At 38.5% G+C, this 22,500-nt stretch overlaps 2 protein-coding genes and 1 long non-coding RNA gene across 3 annotated transcripts in view; all 3 read right to left on the bottom strand.

Moving 5' to 3' along the window:
* Nucleotides 1–7,256, bottom strand: part of LOC148716857 (uncharacterized) — a 14,316-nt gene extending 7,060 nt beyond the window's left edge. The window contains exons 1-2 of the mRNA XM_088745597.1: nt 7,137–7,256; nt 2,577–2,912 (exon numbers count right to left, since the gene is read on the bottom strand). Coding sequence (XP_088601723.1) covers nt 2,577–2,912; nt 7,137 — 337 coding nt within the window. The 5' untranslated portion in view covers nt 7,138–7,256. The remainder of the gene's footprint in view (nt 1–2,576; nt 2,913–7,136) is intronic.
* LOC148716856 (uncharacterized) lies at nt 7,043–18,596 on the bottom strand. Its single transcript, XM_088745595.1, has 6 exons — nt 17,833–18,596; nt 14,924–15,289; nt 12,510–12,560; nt 11,296–11,499; nt 10,805–11,038; nt 7,043–7,632 (listed from the first exon to the last, which is right to left on the bottom strand). Exons 1-6 carry the CDS (start codon nt 18,065–18,067, stop codon nt 7,163–7,165), a joined length of 1,560 nt encoding a protein of 519 aa, XP_088601721.1. The 5' UTR covers nt 18,068–18,596; the 3' UTR covers nt 7,043–7,162.
* Nucleotides 18,597–21,719: 3,123 nt separating this feature from the next.
* LOC148716855 (uncharacterized) overlaps nt 21,720–22,500 on the bottom strand; it is a 1,689-nt gene continuing 908 nt past the window's right edge. Inside the window, exon 2 of the long non-coding RNA XR_015995527.1 lies at nt 21,720–22,500. This exon is cut by the window's right edge and continues 260 nt beyond it. This is a non-coding gene — a long non-coding RNA (uncharacterized LOC148716855).

The following is a 22,500-nucleotide window of genomic DNA, read 5'->3' as shown; positions in this document are numbered from 1 at the left end:
TCCCTCATGTCCTCCAGACACAGCTTCGGAAATTAGCAATTCTCACTGAAAATATTTTTTCTCTACTCACCACTATGACCAAATGATTACTGAAACGTAATTTTCATATCCGAGATTTTTGCAATATAATAGAGTTTGAACGTACGCGTTATTTGCAAACGCTGTGTACTTTTTTGGGGCCAACGCATAGCGGAAAGCATATTTTTAACCATTCGAAGTTGACCGGCTGAGATCAAAATTGGCGGCCATCTTGGCGCGGCCAAAACAGCCCTCTGACGTCACTGGTTGTGTACTTCTGTGAAAGAAGGGTAAAAGTATGGAGTGTGGCTTGCATGCTGGGAAGCCGCAAAGGAGGATTTCGGGCAAAATGCCATCCTCGTCTTCTTCATCGGCGGCCATATCGGCATCTTGGCTATCTGCGAGAGGTTCGCCTGGATAGGGAGCAAAATTCCCCACTGATACCGAGAACGAATCTCTACCAGTCTATTTAGTTAATCGGCAACTGACGAGATCCACAAGATTAGGATCGAAACCGCGGTCTTGCCTGACCATCTACAGAAAATTTCGAAAGACATTATAACGGCAGATGGGCTACTAAACGCCCCGGGCCAAAGCAATGCCATTCAGAGAATGAAGAAAACATGGAAGCCTCATACGACACCGCCACTGAAGATGATCTACTCGGCAAGTCTGAGGATAACGAAAAATTCCTCTGTACCAAATGCCTAGCAGAATATTCCCAGAATCCCTACAATATAGGGCGAGGGCCAAAATAAGAGCAGACGAGGATTTCAAAAATGAGATAAAGCAAATCCTTAACAACGCGGAGCAAGAAACAGTAAAGGCGATCATGTGCTTCTATGAACGTGAAATCGGTCGTTTTAATACCGAAATAAAGAAAAGAAAACGAGCCAAAACGGCTGGAACACTGAACACGAAGAACTGTAGTACGATCGAATCAGCGAGCGTGGCGCAAGCTGAAAGCAATGAAGACAACTTAACGATTGAGACAGTCAAAAAAATAGCTGTACATCTACAAAGGCGAACGATTCGAAAAAGACTCAATCCCTGATGTGCGTACTCAGTGCCGCACAAAAAGCAAATTCTCATGAAAAACTGGCATTTAATAGAAACACAACCACTACTGAGCGAACTATACAAAAATCCGCCGCTCGTATCTTACAAAAGAGGGCGGTCGCTCAAAGACGTACTCGTGAGGCTAAACTTTGAATGGGCTACTCTAAACACACGCTGGGGAGTCGTGTAGGCCTGTCAACCCCATTTTACGGCATCATCTTCCTCTTCGCTACTGGAGACAACTTCGCTTCGTTCAGAAGAAGATTCACTTGACAAAACTTCAATATCTGCCATCTCCTTCGCCCACGAATACAAACAAACAGTGAGTGAAATAAACGACGCTATCGGAGTGAACACAACCAGTGACGTCATCAATCCATTTCGCTCGGTTCTAGAGCCCGGACATGGTTTTGTGTAAAATTTTTGATTTGAACGGTTAAAAAAGATATCTTTCGCCTCTTTTTGGCCAAAACAAATTATCTCATGATGATCACCATATTCAAAACTTCAGGTTAGAGCAAAAATTTCAGATACGAAAATTTCGTTTCAGTAGCACTTTAATTGAAGTACCAAAACCATGCAACATTGTGAATTCAGAACAGAGGAAAACTGGATCTGAAGTAATTCCGAGCATGAGTCATGAAGATCATGACATTTTGAAACCGAGCAGGAAGATAGCAGAAACAAATTGAAAAAAATTCAAGACAGCTATTTTCTGAAAACTCCAAATGATTTAGTCAGATCATGATACTGATATAATCCAGGCGAACAAGTGTTCCAGAAGGTGAAAAGCCTGAACCCTATTCTTTAGCCTACCCAAAATGGCCCGAATCATCCTAAAAATTCCTATTTTGAATGCGTTCCGGTTTTAAAGAACTTACATTTCACCACGTGCCTTCGTTGTTTACATGCACTACTTTTTAGTGAAAAGTCACAAATCGACTTCGATTTGGCGCGGGAAATGGCAATAAATCGTTTCCGTAGTTTATTTAGTTTCATCGCCGTATATTATTTGTCCACTTCAATGACATAGCAAAGCGCTTCTGCTTCGAGCTTCAAATCATTCACGTTTGTAAACACGTTAGCTCTTACTTAGAGTGATAGCAACGAGTCAAGTTGTACAGCATGCCGTGTTGTTGTGCCGGCTGTAAACTACATGTACCACTGAATCTATAGATGGCTTCTTGTGAAGAATTCAGTTCTGATGTGCATGGTTGATGTCTGGGTCAATCTCTATCCTAAAGAACGAAACAGTGAATGTTATTGATTTCTCGCCTCACTTCATGATCAATACTGATCGAGGGAAGCGTTTTCGCGAACAACGACTTTAAATGTTTAGAATAATCGGCTAACATTCGTAGTAAGTGCTGTGGCTGGCGAAATACAGAGACGCAAAGGGTTGGTCCATTGGGTAGTCCATGGAGTCAGTGTTTTTAACAGAGTAGATGTTTACTGTATACACATAATATTAAATAAACGTAAGAGAGTAGTTTGCTTACCAACTTTAAGAAAGAATGTTGTACTTGATTTCTGGTTATCATCTTGAAAAGCTTTACATGTGTAGTTTCCAGCATCTTCCATTGTGACGTTCTTAACTTCCAGTTTAGTAAGTAAGGTTAAGAAGTTAGCTTTATCTTTTTCTGGTACATGTATATAATGATATTCATACTTCAGTTCTTCATCATCCTCATTGATCTGTTTACTATTCTTCGAAAACTTTCCGTTAGTCTCAAGAGGGCTTTGGATTTTACAAGTAATGTTGACTGTGGTTCCAATGTAGGCTGTGTTCCAACGTTCAAGTTTTGCATACTCTATCACTGGAGGACCGTGTCTCACTAAAAATTAGAACAGAAGACTCTTTAGGAATCAAATGCTAAACTTTTCCTCGAACTGAAAGCCAAGTATAAGTATTACTGATAATGATAGAATGCACTTCCAGTCCACTGAGTCACCACCAACAGAAACTTTTTGCAAGCTACTGTTTTCATTTCTCCGCTATTTTCATTTACCACCTTTTTCTTTCACGGCTCGTAATGAGTAAAAGCTTAATAACCATATACGAGGGCCAATTCGAAGTTCTCTACTCAATCTCATTTTGCTTAATACTTCAACAAAAATAACACTGCCCTACAATGCATGCTCAGTCTGTACTATAATTTAAGGATAATTGTTTTTCCCTATAACTTAGGGCATACTGGCAGCTACCTGTTTATCAGTTTGGCCACTTAAAAATCTGGGCCCAGTTGGGCCAAGTTTGTGGAATGCCGAAAACTGGCGTAAAAATATTCGTACAGCTTTTCTTTCTGATAACTAGCTCCTTGCATTTTTTACTATTACTAGACATACAGTTCTTCTCTGACCATTCCATAAATGCTCTTACTATATCCATTGAGTTATCCTTTTCTTTCCACACGGGGGAAACAATACTAGTATCATCAGCATACTTAAACAGAATATCTTTACCATTCAAACTTATCTCTAGATCATTAAGGAATATAATAATAATAAATAATAACTTGTATGTATATAGCGCTCATATCTTAAACTCATGGCGCTTTACAACACTGTACGGGGGACTTTACCAGACTGCTAAGCAGTTTACAATCAAATGAAAAGCGAATATAACAGATGCCCCCTCCCACCTATTCCCAGTAACCAGGCCAGACCACATCACAGTAATCTCGTGAAGTGGGTTCTTTAACGTCCCCTGCCTAACCAGATTAACTAATTAATAGTTGCAGGAGACGGGACCTCCATTTATTCGTCCCTGTCCGAGAAGACTAGAATATCTAACCATTTCTTGATCGATGTTATAGAAAGGTAGCATATTCTTCTCAATTATTTTAAGACCCTGAGTGTTGGTCCGGCCGGGGCTCGAACCCTCGACCTCCCGCACAACAGTCCGGCGCTTAACCAATTGAGCTAACCGGGAGGCGGTTAGCTCAATTGGTAAACAAATGGGGGCCGCTCACACTTCCTTACGTGGTACCCTTATTAACATCTTTCCATTGCCCGACAAATCCATCATACAACAGTCTCTGCTTCCCACCCTCCCAAAAAACTCAGATACCAATTGGTAATGTAAGGACTCAAACCTATCTGTTTAAGTTTGACAGATAACAAGTCATGTTTTACCGAATCAAAAGCCTTACTGAAGTCCATCGCATAGAGTCCAACGGCTGTACACTGTGGATTGTCAAGGTACCGATTTACCGCATGCTGTATGGCGATGAGCGCGTCCGTACAGCTGCCGCCCTCCCTGTACGCAAACTGCGAGGCAGTCAGGTTCTCCTCTACTACGTCACGCGCATGCGCATTGAAGACGACTTTCTCAAAAGCCCTAGCTATAACTGGTGTAACATTTATATGTTATCAATTATTACTCGAGCCTGAATAAACAAGAGAATATATACTAATGTCGCTGTACGGGAATTCATATGAGTTCATTGGACCTTCTCTTAGTCTATTTCTTTTGTTGTTATACAATCTATTTTTTTCTTCGTAGGATGAACAGCCCAGTCCTGATGCTCTTCTGTCTCCACCACGCATGCCGGAAGGGGCTTACCAACTTGCTCTGCTACAGTTTTGCAATCCGTTGGTGAAGAAATGTTACGGGCGTGGCCAGCTGCTAAAACATGTATCTGTAAATGACAATCGGCTTACAATTCCTCCTCCTCCTCATGATTTGGTTATTTCCAGTGCTACAAAGAGGCAGTATTGGCAGAATGGGGTTCAGAAACGAGGCCAGTTAACAAACGTTTACTTTCATTGTATGGCCAATTGCGTCAGGTTGATGCAACCAGCGTTTATACCGTTCTTGGTATATATTCCAAATGTTTTATATTCCCATTTAAAACAAGTTCACAGGGAGCACGTTGTGAAGGAGCTGCAAATTCCCCTAACCCTCTCATAAGTGCCAAAACTCCGCATTTCACGTATTAGAAACGTGCGAGCAGTAAAGGAAAAGTCTGGAACGAGACTGAAAACGGCGAGAGAGACTAGGTGGAGATCCTTTTCCGTTCCGAGTGCATTAGTTTTCCACTGTGACCACTGCCACCTTTCGACGCCATCTTGCTATTCACAGTGTAACTTAAAAAATTCAAGCTTGAATTTTGAATGTCGATTCGAAAGACTGGCGCATATACCGTCGTGACAGTGTCCGTTTAAGGGATGGCTCTCGTTAAATTTACAGGGAGTTAGTTTCTCACATTTGATCAATTGCCTAAGTGGCATGTATTGAATAAATTTCAATAGAATAGATTTTTTACGCCAAAGTTTTAACCAGTTTAGTACGAACTGAACGAGATATCGTGTAAACAAAGGTCATTAGTGGAAAAAAGTAAAGGTTAAGTTCACTGTTTTAGCAGACTCTCACGTGTAGAAAGATTCCAATGTTGTCATTTTCAACATTGAACAAGCAAGTGACATTACACGTTTCTAAACAAATAGACTGCACCCCTCTAAAGTAAAAGTAGTCAATTCTTGAGTATTTCTCGATTTCATTACCATAATACTACATTTCAAGTTTAACAAGTGCTTCGCGTTTTGTTTCTGCTTAAATTAAAACTGCTTGAGGTAAAATTGAGATAACCGCCGACAGTATTTCAGTTACGTGTGGCTGCATTAACAGGAATGGCAACGGATATGCAGACCCAGATACGTAAGTCCGGAGTGGTAAGATAACTTTAGCTAACTTGACAAAGTTCCAGTTTTGTTTTACACATTCTTCAATGATTCGTGGCCACTAATTTCCTGTGACATCGGTTTGTTTGACAATCAGAGTGTTAATCTATGTATGCGGTTTTACCAGCGGTTTTACTAGCTTAAAAAACTGATAAATTTGTCATTGCTTGTAAAAACTCGATGAAACAATTCCGGTTACCGTAACTGCTCGAAGTGCTGGAAAAAAGATGAGTTTCGGTACTCGTTACTATATACGAGATGTATACGGTCTACACGGTTTTTTTTTTAATGAAATGTGACATTGTAAAATGGTATAAATGGCAATGTCCTTTCAAAGTCGCACAGGTTTGCTTTTCATTTCCTTGATAGAAATATCTATGTGAGCACATAGCTCATTTCGATTTCGCAAAAAGTAGTTTTCTACAAGGTTTTGAATTTAAGGTTAAAAACGTGAGCCCCAAAAACACCTTAAAAAACCACTTTCTAGCAGAGAATGTTATCATATCCTGTGCGAAAATACTTGCGGGTGTTTTGTTGTTTACACCCAAACTTATTTTGTAGTTTATCCTGATGAAGTCTCACTCGAAGACGAAACCGGTCGATCAATTGACTAAATTAATCGCAGAGTGATGCGCATAGTTGTTCGTAATTTTGTCCATACTGATTACAGTAAAAGTAAAATTAGAGTCCAGAGTCCAGAGTCCAGGGTCCAGGGTCCAGTCCAGTCCAGTCCAGTCCAGAGTCCAGTCCAGAGTCCAGTCCAGAGTCCAGTCCCGGTTTTATCCTATGCCCTGAGATGTGCAAATTTATCGGTTTAGACGGTTTTACATGCGGTTTTCGGTTTTGATCGAATTTTTTTGCGGTTTTGCGGTTTCTAAGAGACCCCAATGCCCCCCTCAAAATACTTTGAGCTAGTTTTTGACAATAGGTTAACTGTAACGTAACAGAAAGAAAATTAACCGTTAGCCGAAGAATGGCCAAGATATTTTTCACCGTTAGCGGTAAAAGCCATCGACTCATTGAGCAGTTTTTTGTCAGTGATGAACTGGTTGATCTTAGAAATTTTTTCAGTTTCCAGTATAGGGGACTCTCAAAAATTACTAAATATTTGTTCAAGAAATGCGCATGAACTCCAAGAAAGCTCCCTTCCAATGAAGCCTATTTCTCAAAAGGGGTCTTGTAAATCTTAATCTCTAAAGAACTTATTGACTAGGGAAACCTGCCTCTACTTCTCTGCTGAACAAGGGAGAAGGTGCAAAATCGTATTTATACGCAGAACAAATGATTTAAGCAACAATTTAAACTTTGTAAGTTAGTACACGACACTATAGCTAGTTCAAGTTGCATAACATATGCTATGTACAAAAAAGTCCTACTTGTGTCCACCTGGCTCTGCCATGGTCTATACACGGGCAGAGACCTCCAAGGTTTGATTTCCGTTTTGAAGTCGTCTGCTTACGTACGCCTCGCCATTTGGCTTCCTTAAAGCCTTTTCAAGCTGTTCCCAGAAGTAGGGTTTCACATTACAGTTTTCCCAATCCAGGTAGGTTGTGTCTCGAAGAGCAAAGGGTATTTCACAGTGCTTGTACATAACTGGTACAACCTGATGATATCGCACCCTGGAAAGCGCCTTGTGTAGCTCATCTTTACACCAATCACTCTTAATGAAGTCTGGAGAAAGTACTGCAATTGTTTTTTTACTGAAGCAAATTGCTTCAGCAATGTTTTGCACTATTGTTTCTCCAACAGTGAAGTTCTTAAAGTCAATACAACACTTGAATCCTCGTTTTTCGAGCTCAGCAAGAAGTTCTTTCGCCCAGTCAACATCTTTGTAACAGTAGCATATAAACACATCATGCTTTGCTTCATAATCTGAAAAAAGTCAAACCATGTGTCATGTTCCAACCACGTTTTTGATAGATGCACAACACATACTTAAACCACAGCTTTTTAAATTCATTTTGATGCACTCACAAAGGAAGAAGTGAGTATCTCACTAATATAAAGGAAAATACAGAATGAAAAAATAAGTAAAAATGGAAAAAAAAAAACAACTTAACAAAGCAACAACCCAGGTAAGGATGTGACAAAAATGCAGTGAGGCAAAATGAATAAGATTCTAGTTAACAAACTGAACTTAAGGGAGACAAATTTGCACAGATGGCTGAATTCACGAAAAAAAGCATGCTGATCAAATGTCAGTAACTGAAAAGGAAAGGGAGGGGAGGTTTACATAGTGATTGGATACTAAAGAACTAAATGACCACCATAACAACGTAATCTCTACTTTTTAAAATTAAATACCTGAAAGGGAGCTGGGGTTACATAACAGACTAAATAGCATTTTTTAATTAGTATTTTCTTCAGATGCTAAATCATTAGGGTACATTTGTATAAATTAAGGGCACGGATAACGCTATCCAACGGATAAGAGAGAGTAAAACTCACCAGGCTATCCACCGGATAGAGATTTATGGGTTAGGTGGAAAATGAGGAGTGTGGAAAGTGCGGAAAGTGCGGAAAGTGCGGAGTGTGGAAAATGTAGAGTGTGAAAAACGTAGAGTGTGGAAAATAGGGAGTGTGGAAAACGAGGAGTGTGGAAAATATGGAGTGTGGAAAATATGGAGTGTGGAAAATGCGGAGTGTGGGTAAGGAGTAGGTTTTAACGATATGAACAACAGTAACAAGCACTCCATTTCCTTGAAGGTGATGCATCATTGCGTTTTCACTACTAAACCGTAAATTACTTTTTCAAGCTTAAAAGAACGCAAAAAGGTAAACAAAAGAATCGAACAATCAAACGAGTGAAACATTACAGTCAATAACAACAAGCGGTCCATGCTCTTTAAGAAAGCGATGGATCATTGCATTTTATTTTGGAGCTATGTAAAGAGCACCGTATAAAATGGGTAATAAAAAAATCAACGCGAAAACACGTGGACAGTGTGGATCATGTGGAGATCAATGCGAACTTGTACTCACCTGTGAATATGCAAATTCAATTGAATCTACCCATGGCTTACAAGTAACGTATTTTGCAAGATTTGCACCATTTAGGTGTTAACGGTAACACCTTTTCGAACGTGACCAAAACACTTTTCCAGACGGTTTCTGTCAATTCATAATATTCACGGCTAACTAGCCAAAGAAAACAACATCAGCGCGAGGTTGATATTTTGCTTGCAGACAATAACAGTATTACCCTGGTAAGATAATTTTTATGCATGTATATATTTTTATGTCCTTTTACTTTATATACACTCTACACTCCGCGTTTTTCACACTCGAAAAAAGTGAAAAAATGCTATGCTTCAGCTACAACATACTGAGAGTAACGTTTCACTCGTTTGATTCTTTTGTTTACCATTTACCTTTTCGTTTTTAACGTTAAAACCGTGAAGCCCCAAAAGCACCTTTTAGCACAGGATTTTAATCATATCCTGTGGTTATTCTGGTGGGTGTTTAGTTGTTCACACCCAAACTAGGAACGTGACATGTTCTGATAAGGTGTAGTATATAAAATAAGTTCCTATGTATTTTGTAGTTTTATCCTGATGAAGTCGAAACCGGTGCATTAATAAACCCAATACTATAAGACAAGTTGCTGTGTGCTGCCCACTAGTTCTCTTATAAAATTACACATTTTTCCACACTCCACATTTTCCACACTCAGCATTTTCCACACTCCCATTTTCCACACTCCATATTTTCCACACTCCTCCTTTTCACACACCTCGTTTTCCACACTCCACCTTTTCCACACTCCACGTTTTCCACACTCCTCGTTTTCCACACTCCTCGTTTTCCACACTCCTCGTTTTCCACACTCCTCGTTTTCCACACTCCTACTTTTCCACACTCCTCATTTTCCACACTCCTCATTTTCCACACTTCTCCTTTTCCACACTCCTCATTTTCCACACTCCTCATTTTCCTCATTTTCCACATTCCTCATTTTTCACATTCCTCATTTTCCACACTCCTCATTTTCCACATTCATCATTTTCCACATTCCTCATTTTCCACACTTCTCATTTTCCACATTCCCCATTTTCCACATTCCTCATTTTCCACATTCCTCATTTTCCACATTCCTCATTTTCCACATTCCTCATTTCCACATTCCTCATTTTCCACATTCCTTATTTTCCACACGCCTCATTTTCCACACGCCTCATTTTCCACACGCCTCATTTTCCACACTCCTCATTTTCCACTCCTCATTTTCCACTCCTCATTTTCCACTCCTCATTTTCCACTCCTCGTTTTCCACACTCCTCGTTTTCCACACACCTCGTTTTCCACACTCCTCGTTTTCCACACTCCTCGTTTTCCACACTCCTCGTTTTCCACACTCCTCGTTTTCCACACTCCTCGTTTTCCACACTCCTCGTTTTCCACACTCCTCGTTTTCCACACTCCTCGTTTTCCACATTCCTCATTTTCCACACTCCTCCTTTTCCACACTCCTCATTTTCCACACTCCTCCTTTTCCACACTCCTCCTTTTCCACACTCCTCATTTTCCACACTCCTCCTTTTCCACCTAACCAGATTTGTGCAGCACCGTACAGTACGAGTTTCTGTTCATTGTTTGATTTGGTTAATAATCTTTAAGTCACACTAGGTGGCTCGTCACGCGCTCTTGTTTGATAAAAGGCCCTTTTGATCAGTTTTTGGTAAGCACTCGTGCTCGTAAGGAAAGAAATAAGTTAAAGAAAGGAAGGGAAAGTTCAATCGATATCAACTCTTGCCAGATCCGGCAATAATGTAAGTTTGATTTACCTGAAGCATTTCTCTATTTCCATGTCCCTAATTTCTTAACTCAATTTTTAGTTTCACGGTATAATACAATAATAAAGAAGGAGGCGTTTCCAAAGAAATTTCGTGCGGTACGTTGTTATCAGTGGATTTTGTGTGGTCCAGCTAGCGGTGGACGAGCGCCGCTATACACTCTTTGAATAGCCGGGGCCAACTGGGTATGAGTATGATAATTTATTGTAATTAAGTTAAACATTGCAATAAAAAATTTACTGATAAAATACCTATTTCTGGCAACGTTTTCAAAACCTCAGCACCTTCAGCATTTTCTGTATCTCCATTTAATATTGGCTGGCACGTGTAACACTCTGGATCATGTCTGTGTCCCAAGGAAGAGAACCACAGCAAACGCTTCTTTTTTGCGTTAAATAACAATGAAAAAACTAAGGCTATGATGATAACCACACCAATAGCCGTTCCTATGACAATCTTGGTGACATCTGTTGATGCTGTAATCTCTGGTGAAAAGATGGAAAAGGAAATGAGTAATTTAAATTACACATGTAAAAAAAATATAGAAATATATATGAAATTCAAATCATGAGATACAATTATGGTTCAACGGCCAATAAAAAAGACCTAGGCACAAACAGAGGTTATAGTCTCAGTTTTTTATCTGAATGTTTGAGGAGGTTACGGATCCTTTTTTGAAACAGACTCAGAAAAGCAAGTAGGGCAAATTCTTCTCTCTAACATTAATTTGTGGAGCCAGTACCTTTACTTGGATCTTCTCCCGGACAGTCGGCTTCATCTAAAATTGGTCCAACATGGCCTAAATTCTTTGATGAGTTAGTAAAGAAAGGACAAGGTTTACACGCCTCTTCAGATGTCTGGCTAACGTTTGGCTGGTATGTTCCTTGAGGACATTGAATGCGACCACTTCCTCCTGGGGGGCAATAAAAACCGGCTGGACATGGTCCTACAATATAATTCAAAACAACAGTTATCTTTAGCTTGTAAGTTTTGTTTTTCCAATGTACACATACAAGTAATTTACAAATCCCAAAGAAGGGAGTTCCCTTAAGATACCCTTGGGAAAATAAAACACACAAGCTAAAAAAAGTATATCTAGATGGCTCTGAGCTAAACTTATTCGAAATTCACCCTTTGGTGGCCAGGAGAAACAAACAATTAGTCCCTGGAAATAAAAAGAAAATTCAAAGAAAGAAAACTGTACCTTAAGAATTCAAGAAGAAGGAAATAAATTTGTGTGAGACAACAATTAGAATGTTTTTCTAATTTGACTCTGAAGCATTAACACCTTGTAATCAAAACATCACAACTTCCTTCATGTTTTCCAAACACAGGTTACCAAATTAGCACCTCTCACTGCTAATTTAGTTACCAACATTTTTCTGTAACTGCTATGGTGACCAAAATGATTGCAGCATTAGGAACCTTTAGCTTGTGTGTTTTCTTTACTCATTCCAGGTCTCAAGGGAATTCCCAGCTTTATCTTTTGTAATTTATGTGTACCTAATTTAAAAGAGACAGTTCTCCATTAAAATATTATCACATGATCTGAAATGGGTAAACACACCAAACAAGCGGCATGTAAAGAAGTCTGTTGGAGTGCTAATTTGTGAGATTAAAATTTCCAACTTCCAGTGACAGAGGAAAATTTGATCTGAAGTCCATGGCATGAATCATGAGGATCATAAAATTTTGTAATACAGCTGGAAGGCAACAATGATTAATTAACTCCCAAAATTTAACAATCAATTCTTCATTCTACATGCAACATGTTTCTAATACTTTCAGCTCCCAGAATCTAATTCATAATCTAGTTGTAAAGTATAACATGGTGGATATTCCTCATTCTTCTCATTTCACTTCTGCTTGAAATTGTATTGACACCGTAAGGAGAAATTCCTATTTGGTCACTCTTGAGTATGCTGCAGAGGTCTTCTGGATCCAATTATTAATTACCTGCACTGTCATGTTTCAGTCCTACAGACATTATAGGTGGGTGACGTAGCACTAAAATCAAACAGAGGACTCTGTAAGAATCAATTGTTACAACAACCTTTTCCTTTAAATCAAAGCCAAAGTTAAAGTATCAATGATAATAAAATGCATGCAATGTAATCCTGAACAGCAGTTCCAGTCCACTGCATCGATATCAGCACCAACAACAAATATTTGTGAGCAAATTTACATACTTTTTCTATGCTATTTTAATTTTTTCATTCTCCTACATTCATTGAAGAGTAACAAACAATATTTAAACCTACAGCCTGTACAGAAGAGTCACTGCAGAAGGTTGCTGCAAAAATTCCACATTCTCCTCTAAAGGTGATCCTCAGAAAAATAAGTTATCGAACAACTTTTTTTAAACTTTCTATAAAATAATATATCTTATTGACCAAGCGCGAGGGCCGTACTGGGAGAATATCGGCCCGAGGTCTTGACAGTACGGACCGAGCGCAGCGAGGTCTGTACAAAAAAGACTGAGGGCCGATGTTCTTCCAGTACGGTCCTGAGCAAGCTTGGTTAATAAGAGATTTATTATATGACTGAAGTTCAAAGGGACACAGGTGCGGTAACATTCGGGACAGTGCCCAGTCCAATACTTAGAGAATATTGGACCGGCAATAGAGCATTTTGATTGGTTGATTTTAGTTATTGGCCCTCTGACTGCCCGAGTCGTGTAATAATGTTCATTAGCGATGACTGTTTCAAGAAATACAAGAAAAGATATGATGGGCTAATCTTAACCAATCTATGCCTGTACTGGCACTAATCGTGTGCATCGTTTTATCAGTTCACAGTACATTTTGTGGTAGCTGGGAGCAAGGGTTTTTGACATAACACTTGAAAAAAAAAACTTGATAGGTAGAAAGTCTTGAGCACGTGGAATAGTTTGATATATGGGAAAATAATGCAATTGTAAATGACCTCAACTCAGAACGTTACTCAAGTTGTTGTTTTCAACATCAAAATCTACGTAATCGTTAACAGGCTTTGTGCACACTTTCAGCTGTATCTTTTTTTCCCATGAATGATTTATTTTGAATTTCTCCAGATTGAAGAGGACAATTTGTACACTGAAATTGTGCAACAAAAGTATAGGTCACTATAATACTTATTCAAGAACTAAAGACTACCACTATTACCTCTTAACTGGTCAATTGGTTGAAAACCAATTATAACACCATGTTCTTGGAGTGCACGCACACTTATGCCCCTGATTATGTGACTTTTATGTGCAGTACAGGATGGGCAGTGCAATAATGAGGAATCACCTTCAACTCAAATCTTTAAATGTGTAATTTTACCTACATTTGGCTGTCTCGCAAAGATTTTACACAGCAAAGTAACAAGAACTTCATTAATTGTATGCTTGATGCAGCTTGGAAAAATAATTCAAATCTAGTGCATCAGTTTACTCTCAAAATTTTGTCTTCATGTCCAAACCTTTTTCAAGGTCCAAAAAATAACTTTCCAATTTTCTCTGGCTGCATTTTCAAAAATTCAAGGCTCTCCACCATTATCCAGCTGCATGCACGTGGACATTGTAACTTTTTTTATGTCTTATGATCGACTTATAATAGGTGACCATACCCCTGCCATAATAAATACCCCGGAAGATCAAATTTTTAGCTTTTTTTATTCCCTATTATTATCATCTCCAATTGTTATTTGCTTTCTTGGGCAAAGAGGAGCAACCATCTCCTGTTTCATTTAATTCTGTGTTGAAGGGTGCTAATGAAAAGCAACAATTTAAAATTGACTCGTTTGCTCTTAGCATGTATCAGTTCTAAGATCATTTCACATGATTAAAGAAAACAGTTTCCTAAACCTATCAGACACACATTAAAGAGATAACTCTATTTATTTCATGACTCGGGCATTCAGAGGGCCAATAACTAAAATCAACCAATCAAAATGCTCTATTGCCGGTCAATATTCTCTCAGTATTGGGCCGGGCACTGTCCCGAATGTTCCTGAATGATACCGCACTTGTGTCCCTTTGAACTTCAGTTTTACAATAAATCTTTTATTAACCAAGCTTGCTTGGGACCATACAGGAAGAATATCGGCCCTCGGTCTTTTTTGTACGGACCTAGCTGCGCTCGGTCCATACCGTCAAGACCTTGGGCCAATATTCTCCCAGTACGGCCCTCGCGCTTGGTTAATAAGATATAATAGCACTAGAATATACTGTAGCAGTTAAGCCTGCTCAGTCTCTACTACAATTTAAGGATAATGGTTCATCCCTTCAAAATTTAGGGGATGACCTGGCTGAGCTACATGTCTTGTATTATATGTGGGTGTCAGCTCTGAGGGGGAAAAGCTTGCTCCAAAGATTACAGTACAAACCTTTACAGGTGGTTACCTACCCTTCACAATAATTAACTTAGCGTGAGCTGACGCCTGTTTCCCCTTCTTATTTGTCACAACACATGTGTAGTTTCCTGCGTCACTTTTTGAAATGTATTTGACTTCTAAATTTCGTTTGCAAGATGCAAATGAATAATACCACTTTTTTTCCAGAGGTTTGCCATTAAACAGCCAAGTTATATTTGCTGAAAAATTTGAATGGACTTGGCATTTAAATGTTGGCCTGTCATCCAGATGGCGCATTATACTACTTCCACTGATCATTAGTGCTTGAGGATCTTTATCTAAGGTGTGGGGGGAGCCTGGTATGATTCCATTCATACAATTTCCAGTGTCACGTCTGTGCCGCTTTGATGAAAAGTTCACTACAGTAGAAAGCAATCAAATAATTAATCATTACTATGTGGATTTGCTCATTTTGCTGTTAACTGATTCAGTACTACTTCAAAATAAAAAAAGAGTTGGTACAGATAATTTTGTAGGAAGGAAATAGCCACAGGCTACTCAAACTAAGCTTTGTATAGCCACAGCTACTGATCATTTAAAATGTCTAAGATGAACAAGAAACCTTTCTTTGCAAAATTGAATTTGTCTTTAATTACAAAGTTGCCCGCTTGTGGAGATCACAATTCCACCACAGCATCAACCCAGAAGCACATTCACCCCCACCCAACTAAAAAAATTTATGCCCCCAGATCAAATGATCTCCCTTCCGAAAAAAAAAACAAAAAACAAAAAACAAAACAATTAAAACTTTTGTTTAGTTTCTGTCAAGATGTGGTGGCATAAAAATGCTTTGAGAAACAGTGAGACTACTTTGTAACATCAAAATTGTTTTGATTCAAGTAAATCTGGGGATACAATGTCAGCCTACGGCTGAGCAAAGCCTTTGAAAGCCGGTTCATCACTTTTATCCTAGAGATATGATAAGCCACACAGGTGACCGCGTGAGCCTTTTCCTGTATCAAGGAGACTACTGGATAATCCACAAGAATTGGCATGTAGCCAATTACTCTTTCCATACAACATACCCTATTTGAAATAATATCTGTATAACAATGCCCTTAAACACATTTGTTAAAAAATTACTTTTTATTAATTGGAAAAATATTTCTAAGATGGCTGGAGGTTTCATCCCATAGTAAGTTTGCCCAACCACCTTTGTCCCCTGCAATAAAACAAGTTTGCCCCCACCTTTACCATTTTGCTCCTAAAATCTCTCAAGTTATCTAGTATTTTGATGCACATGAAATTCCAAATTGAAAACATAACAAAGTTCAATCAACATGCAAATAACCAGCTGTGTTAACCAACACACAACAATTGCACCAGTGATATAAAGCCTATGCTGGCCTTGACCCAACTGGTTTAACACCATTTTATGAGGACACTAACGTGGCAAATTTCAAAAACTACTCGACATATAAACAATGTAAAGTAGAACCCCACTAATTCCAACTTGATTACCTCAAACCCCCTGTTTACTCAAAATAATTTTACTTTCCCTTAGGCTTTGCTCAAATTTACCCTTAACTACAGCTCAAACTTTGACTGACAACCTTATAAGTCAATAGACATCAAAGTGTCAAGAAAGAGCTGATTGACGCATCCCAATCTTTAATTACAATTGATAATACCATGCTATCTTTTATGAAAACATAAAATATTTAGTTCAACTTCTAAAACTGAAAGCCTTCCTTGCCAGGGTTTTAACCCTTTATCACCCAGAAGTAAAAAGGAAATAATTATTCCATATGATTCCTGTATGTTCTCTTACAAGTAGGTTGAGAGAACAGAAAAGCGTATCAGCTAGATAATATTATCTTGATGTCACACCAAATTCCTTTGCCTACTTCACAACAAATACTGGCACTCAGTGGGGAGAATGACTAGTTGATTCTGGGGAGTTAAAGTTTTAACACCACTATACACATGTACAACCAAACTTTCCTTGAGTACCCTCCCCAGGGGAAGATTAGGGCCTAGTGGAACTGGGTAAACAAAAATGAAAATTTTCATTTGAAGCTTTGAAAAGGATTCTGTATTTTGAGAAACAGAGCATGTTTTTACAAGGAATATATTGGGTCAGTCAATGGACTAAGTCCTACATTTGCAAATTGTACAAGAGGTAAATAAGAACAATGAATGCTTCTCCAGTTTCATTTATGAAATCAAAGTGTTTAGTATTTAACTATTCAAAGAACTGAATATACCAGTATTATTGAATCACAAAAAAACAATCCAAAGAGGGTATGGCAAGCAGCCATATGATAAGTCAGAAATCCCGTTTACAAATTCATGCTTGTAAATTCATCACAACAATAATTTAAGGGGAAAAAAAATTCTGCTTGCATGTGAATAAAACTTCCGTACAAAGAACTCTTTGACCCTCAAGATCTAACTGATTATTCTCCCCTCTAGCTACTACAAATTTCCTTGCAAATTAGTTACAAGAATTTGGTATTAGATCAGGACAAAAAGACTGTGATTACCTGTAAACTAGCTGGTTTTGCTAGGTGCAAACTTCAAGCTAAATAAAGTATTGTACCACAATATAAAAAATTTTGAATATTCTCATTACTTCTTTGCTGTGTAATGTATGGATATTGTGGGGGGAAGATACATGTTAATCACTTCTGTAAGGTAAGGGCTTAAAAAATTAAGGCCTTGAATCTGGGACAACATATTTCAGGTCTTAAGAAATATGCCTTATTTTTTTATCATTAATATCGTAATTTTTCGCAATTCCTCGAGCTCTACTCTCCTTTGAAGGCTTTGAAGTGATATCAAATCAATTATTAATCTTGGAACTATAATTTGACAGTGCACAAGTAATTTCAAATCAGCCAAAGTAGCACTGTAATTTTAACATACAACTTGAATTGCACTGAAACATAAACAAGCTCACCTTTTCCACACTCCTCTGAGTATAAAGCTTTTCCTTGGCAAAGCAGAATATTGGAATCGTTTTGATCACTACATGTTACCACAAGGACATGGCCAGGCATTCCTCGCCTGTCCTTGCAAGGACAAAATACTGTTTGTTTACGGCATTGTGATCTCTGTCGCCGTTCTTCCAATACATCTGAGGTAACTCCCACTCCGCAAAAGAGAGAAAATAAGAGAAGTTCTTTCGCAACCATAGATCGGTTGAGTTGTCTGATCCTATCTAAACTTCTTGGAAATATCAGAAAGAGTATGAAATTCCCTTTCTGGGCCCGCTCGAATGTCTAAAACAGTTTTAGATGACCAATACTTGCATCTTGTAGAGGAATCTAGTTAACAAGTCCGCTTTACAGTTTCCTCTTTGCGAACCGAAAGAAAACGTTCCCGACGGTGATCGTGGAAGGTGACCAAGCGAAAGTGGCAACGGAATTATCAATTAAGTTTTATAAATCTTCTTCTGTAAGGGCCTGGAACCAAGATATATGGAAAGCAAGAAATTTATCAACGTCAGTTAAACTTGGAAAATTAAAATAATACTTTCACCTCCTTGTCTGCACTCTTAAAGAGATCAGCGCAAGACTTGGAGAGCTGGCGACACAAACGCAGAACTGATGAGATATCGAAGAAGTAAGACAAATAAATGTCTGAGGCGAGACCGGAAATCCGTCTTCTTCTCTAAGGAGTCCTCTAAGGATGGATCGAGGATGAGGGCTGTGGGAGGGATGGGAAGGGATGGGGGATGGGGATGGGGGATGGGAACAGTTACTTTGCATGCAGCAATACACCCGCTATCAATCGAGAAAATTTACGATTTTAGGGCTCTGAAATGAGTTTAAGTGTCTGACACATGATCTTTGTTCAATACATTAGGGAGCTATTTTAATTAATTTATCAGCTGTCGCACTTCGCTTTTAAACTGAGAGGGAGATCATGGAAGTTGAACCTATTTTTATTTTCACCCTTTTCGTCTTCCCACACGATTGATCTGGTCGAAGTTCAAGATTCCTTTGCGTAACTACACAGATATAAATAAGAATCATGGGCTAAAATAAAACGTTCGATAATTAGCACTGATTAAAATTCTTAGCAAAACAACTTTGCAAATTCTAGTCATTTATCTTCCGGGAGTAGCCGGAAGTGATAACGTCGAATTCTGCTCTACGTCCAATCCGTAGACTTTCGAATAGGGTAAAAAGAATACATTTGATTATTTCGACAAGATAGTTATTCAGACCCGCTTAATTGATATAGAACTATAAAATTATTTTGTTTGTTTTTTTTATTTGACGAGACACAACCTTGAATGCAAATTTTTCTAGAACCGGGATCTAGTCATGCAAATCTAACTTGGAAACCAATGTGTCAGTTAATGATGACGAAATCAATCGATCAATCGAAAACTCTGATAGGAAGCACAACCCCTCGCAATCCTCGGGTGAAATCTGACTATTTCTAGAAAAAAAATGGAAAAATAGGTGCATAAAAAATACTCAAGCAAGCAAAAACTAACGATGTACTGTTCCGACGTTTCGGCGACCTCCTGACGCCATTATCAAGGAATTAATTAAAAGAGCGAGTTCAAAATAGTTAGGAACTGTAAATTATATAAATAAAAGGAAGTTAACTAAACATTGCAACGTGGATCGAATCTGTTTGTACCCTTAAACGTGGTCTTAATTGTTTGATGTACAACATTTGGTTAAGTAAACAGTCAAGGACTAGAAATACTAGTAAGAATTTCGTAATGTCGTTTAGAGCTCGGGGACTTCAACTCTCTATTCAATAGTTCACTTTAGTGTGTGTTCCTCTCGTTTCACTGAGACAGCGGCGAGCGAAAAAGCGGTCATGAGGGCGAAAAACGGCGGAGGTCAGCCGGTGGCATCCACAATGGCCATTTATCACGCTCCAACTCTTCCCGGCGCTCGTCGTTATCGTTTTCCAACTGGAACACATTAGAATGTACCCAATTTGGCTGTTCACGATTGCTGTACCGCTTTAATTGATCTTGCAGCCTGGGAAATGTAAAGAGCTTAAGCGATATAGTAAATTTCTTGTAATTCTAATAAGCTTGGACTAGGCATTTTTTGTTTTCGGAAGACACGTCTTCCGTTGTGATAAGGCCTGTCAAGTCGATGTCAAGACAAAGGAAAAAACTTAAAGACTTTTGCGTATTCAAGTGAGATTCTTTGGTGATGAATAAAGGGAGCGAAATAAGAAAAAACTTGGCTTTTATCCAGTAATATCAAAACTAGTTGAACACACGCTCCACGCCCCACGAGCAATAACGCCTAACGATTGTTTCGAATGTGACGCCCACTTCCGTCGAGTTGAGTTGCGAGTTCCTGTCAATGACTATACACTTTCTCCGGCACCGTCTTCGCATTAGCGGGAAACCTTCATACTTCCCTTTACTTTTCCACGAGCTTTTAACAAAATAGTCAGGAGCATAACAAAGTAGGTGGAAAACAGGTAAAGCTTCGCCTCGGCTTACCAATTTTCAGAAACGGGAAAAATTAGAAGTTTTCAGGTCGGATACTTAGGGGTCTAAACCAAACCGTGGTTTTACAATGGCAATGGGCCTCAGATATTATCAATGAGAGGGATAATTTTATAAAATAAGTGTCCTTCCATTGTTTCCACTGCTTTCGGCCCTCTTGACACTGTTCACAAAAATAAATGTTCAGATGAAAGATTCGGTTCTGAAGATAGTTTGGAACGCGCTGGGTTTTGTTAAATAACGGCTAAACTTTTATTAAATGACCCGCCTTGAGTCTTTCAGACATTTCTCTAACAGTAGCATATCTTCGAAAATTCTCAGAGGATAACTTGTATTGAAGAGAAAAAATTGAACATTTAATGTGACTTTTACAATCTTCTGACGGAAACAAGTTTTCGACGTTTTACCATAAGTTGATCAGTATTGCGAAAATTTGTCTCCAGGGAAAGTTTACTAGAATTACCGTGTAGTGTAAAAATTTGTCCAAATCCATCATTTAACTGCAATAATACAGATAATTGGTTCACATCTAGGGGCTAATTGTTCATTGGTTGGATAATGCTATCCGATACGTATTCGCTAGATAAAGATTTCTTGGCGTTCCAACCTCTGAACAACCGAAATCAGTTATTTAGACTTATTTCTATCCCATCTTCCAAAATATTTTTTAAAGTTGTAATGTAAGTGTCGGCTATTTCTTTCCCCCAAAACAGAGCATCGATTCCGTTGACTTGTAGTTCTCGAAACACTAATAACTTGAAAATTCCGTTTAATCCAAGTGAGTTTTCAGACCCTCGTGTCATTTTTTCAGCTACAACTTTATCCTCTGTGATTTATAACGAAAGAGCGCGATATTGGTTTTCAAGGGGAATTCAACGCGGAATTCACGAGTCAGGTGATAGATTTTCCTTGAATCGTATAATTGAATAAAAATAAGAAAAAAACAAAACAGCATCGAAATTGTTTATTTTTATCCTGAGTGCGCGCTCAGATGCGAAACAATATCACTTAGCTTTGTTTTTAACTCGCAAATTTCGCGCTAAATTTGCGAGATTTTATTCAATCACGCGATTCTAATCGTAAATTTACAACTTGATTAGTCGATGGACGGTAGGTTCCAACTGAATAAAGATGTGGTCTTCTGTGACAAAGCGTCCAGAAAAAAGATACTATAACCTAGGATAATCAAAGCAATCAAAAGTTACTTCTGTAGCAGATAGTAATTCGCCGACAAGGTTAGCGCCCTACCCTCTTCGGAGAGCTTCCGCTGATACTAAAACTGGTTGAAATACAACATTTTCGCGACTAAAATCATTACTAGAATCAAATGTCAATCATACTGAAAGAAAATCTTTGGTTAGACGGCAACAGCGAGTTTATTAACAAAACAAAACTAAAACCGGAAATCTTTCTGTGTTCGCAAGCTCCAAATTCATCCAATTTTTACCGTTATGATACAGATTATAACCCATTTCTATAGCATCTACGAAAATATCTAAGTTGTAATGTGTCAGCATTCTGTTTCTCCCTGAACAAAGCATCAATTCAGTTGACATTTGGTATATCGAAACTGCGATAACTCGAAATTTCCTTCCAGTCGAGGTTAGTTTCATACCCTTCAGCTTATTTCCTCATTACGTACTAGCTTTACCCTCAGTGATTTATAATTACAGCGCAACGTTGTGTTATTTTCGGACCTGCTGTTTCCTGGTGCGGAAGTTGTTTCCAATTGTCGTTGCCTCCTATTAATTTTGGCGCGAGACAACTGAATAAAAACCGTAAACCTGTTTGTGGTTGTTGGCTACTCGTAAAGCCGCGAAAAAAGCCTAGCCGTTAAGCGTAAATATTGAAAAACATCAACAGCTGGTCGTAAGAAAATTTACCATAACAATTTCTCCCACTGATCTACAATGTATCATTTTGAAAGCGTCAAAATCTCGGAATGTTAACGTTCTTTCTATTACGTTACGGTTAATCAAATGTCAAAAACTAATTCAAAATATTTTGAAAAGTTAGTGAATCGTTGTTTTGTTCTAAAACACATTTGCTCGCTGGCTTTTACCATTAGAGTCAAACAACGAGGTAGTTTCAAGCTGTTGTTGGGTTGATAAAAAGAAATTCTCTGTTTTTCTG

Source organism: Stylophora pistillata, chromosome 14 (genome assembly GCF_964205215.1).
Source record: "Stylophora pistillata chromosome 14, jaStyPist1.2, whole genome shotgun sequence".
Classification (NCBI taxonomy): domain Eukaryota; kingdom Metazoa; phylum Cnidaria; class Anthozoa; order Scleractinia; family Pocilloporidae; genus Stylophora; species Stylophora pistillata.
Note: the sequence above shows the minus strand (reverse complement) of the source record. Positions and strands in the feature narration are given on the sequence as shown.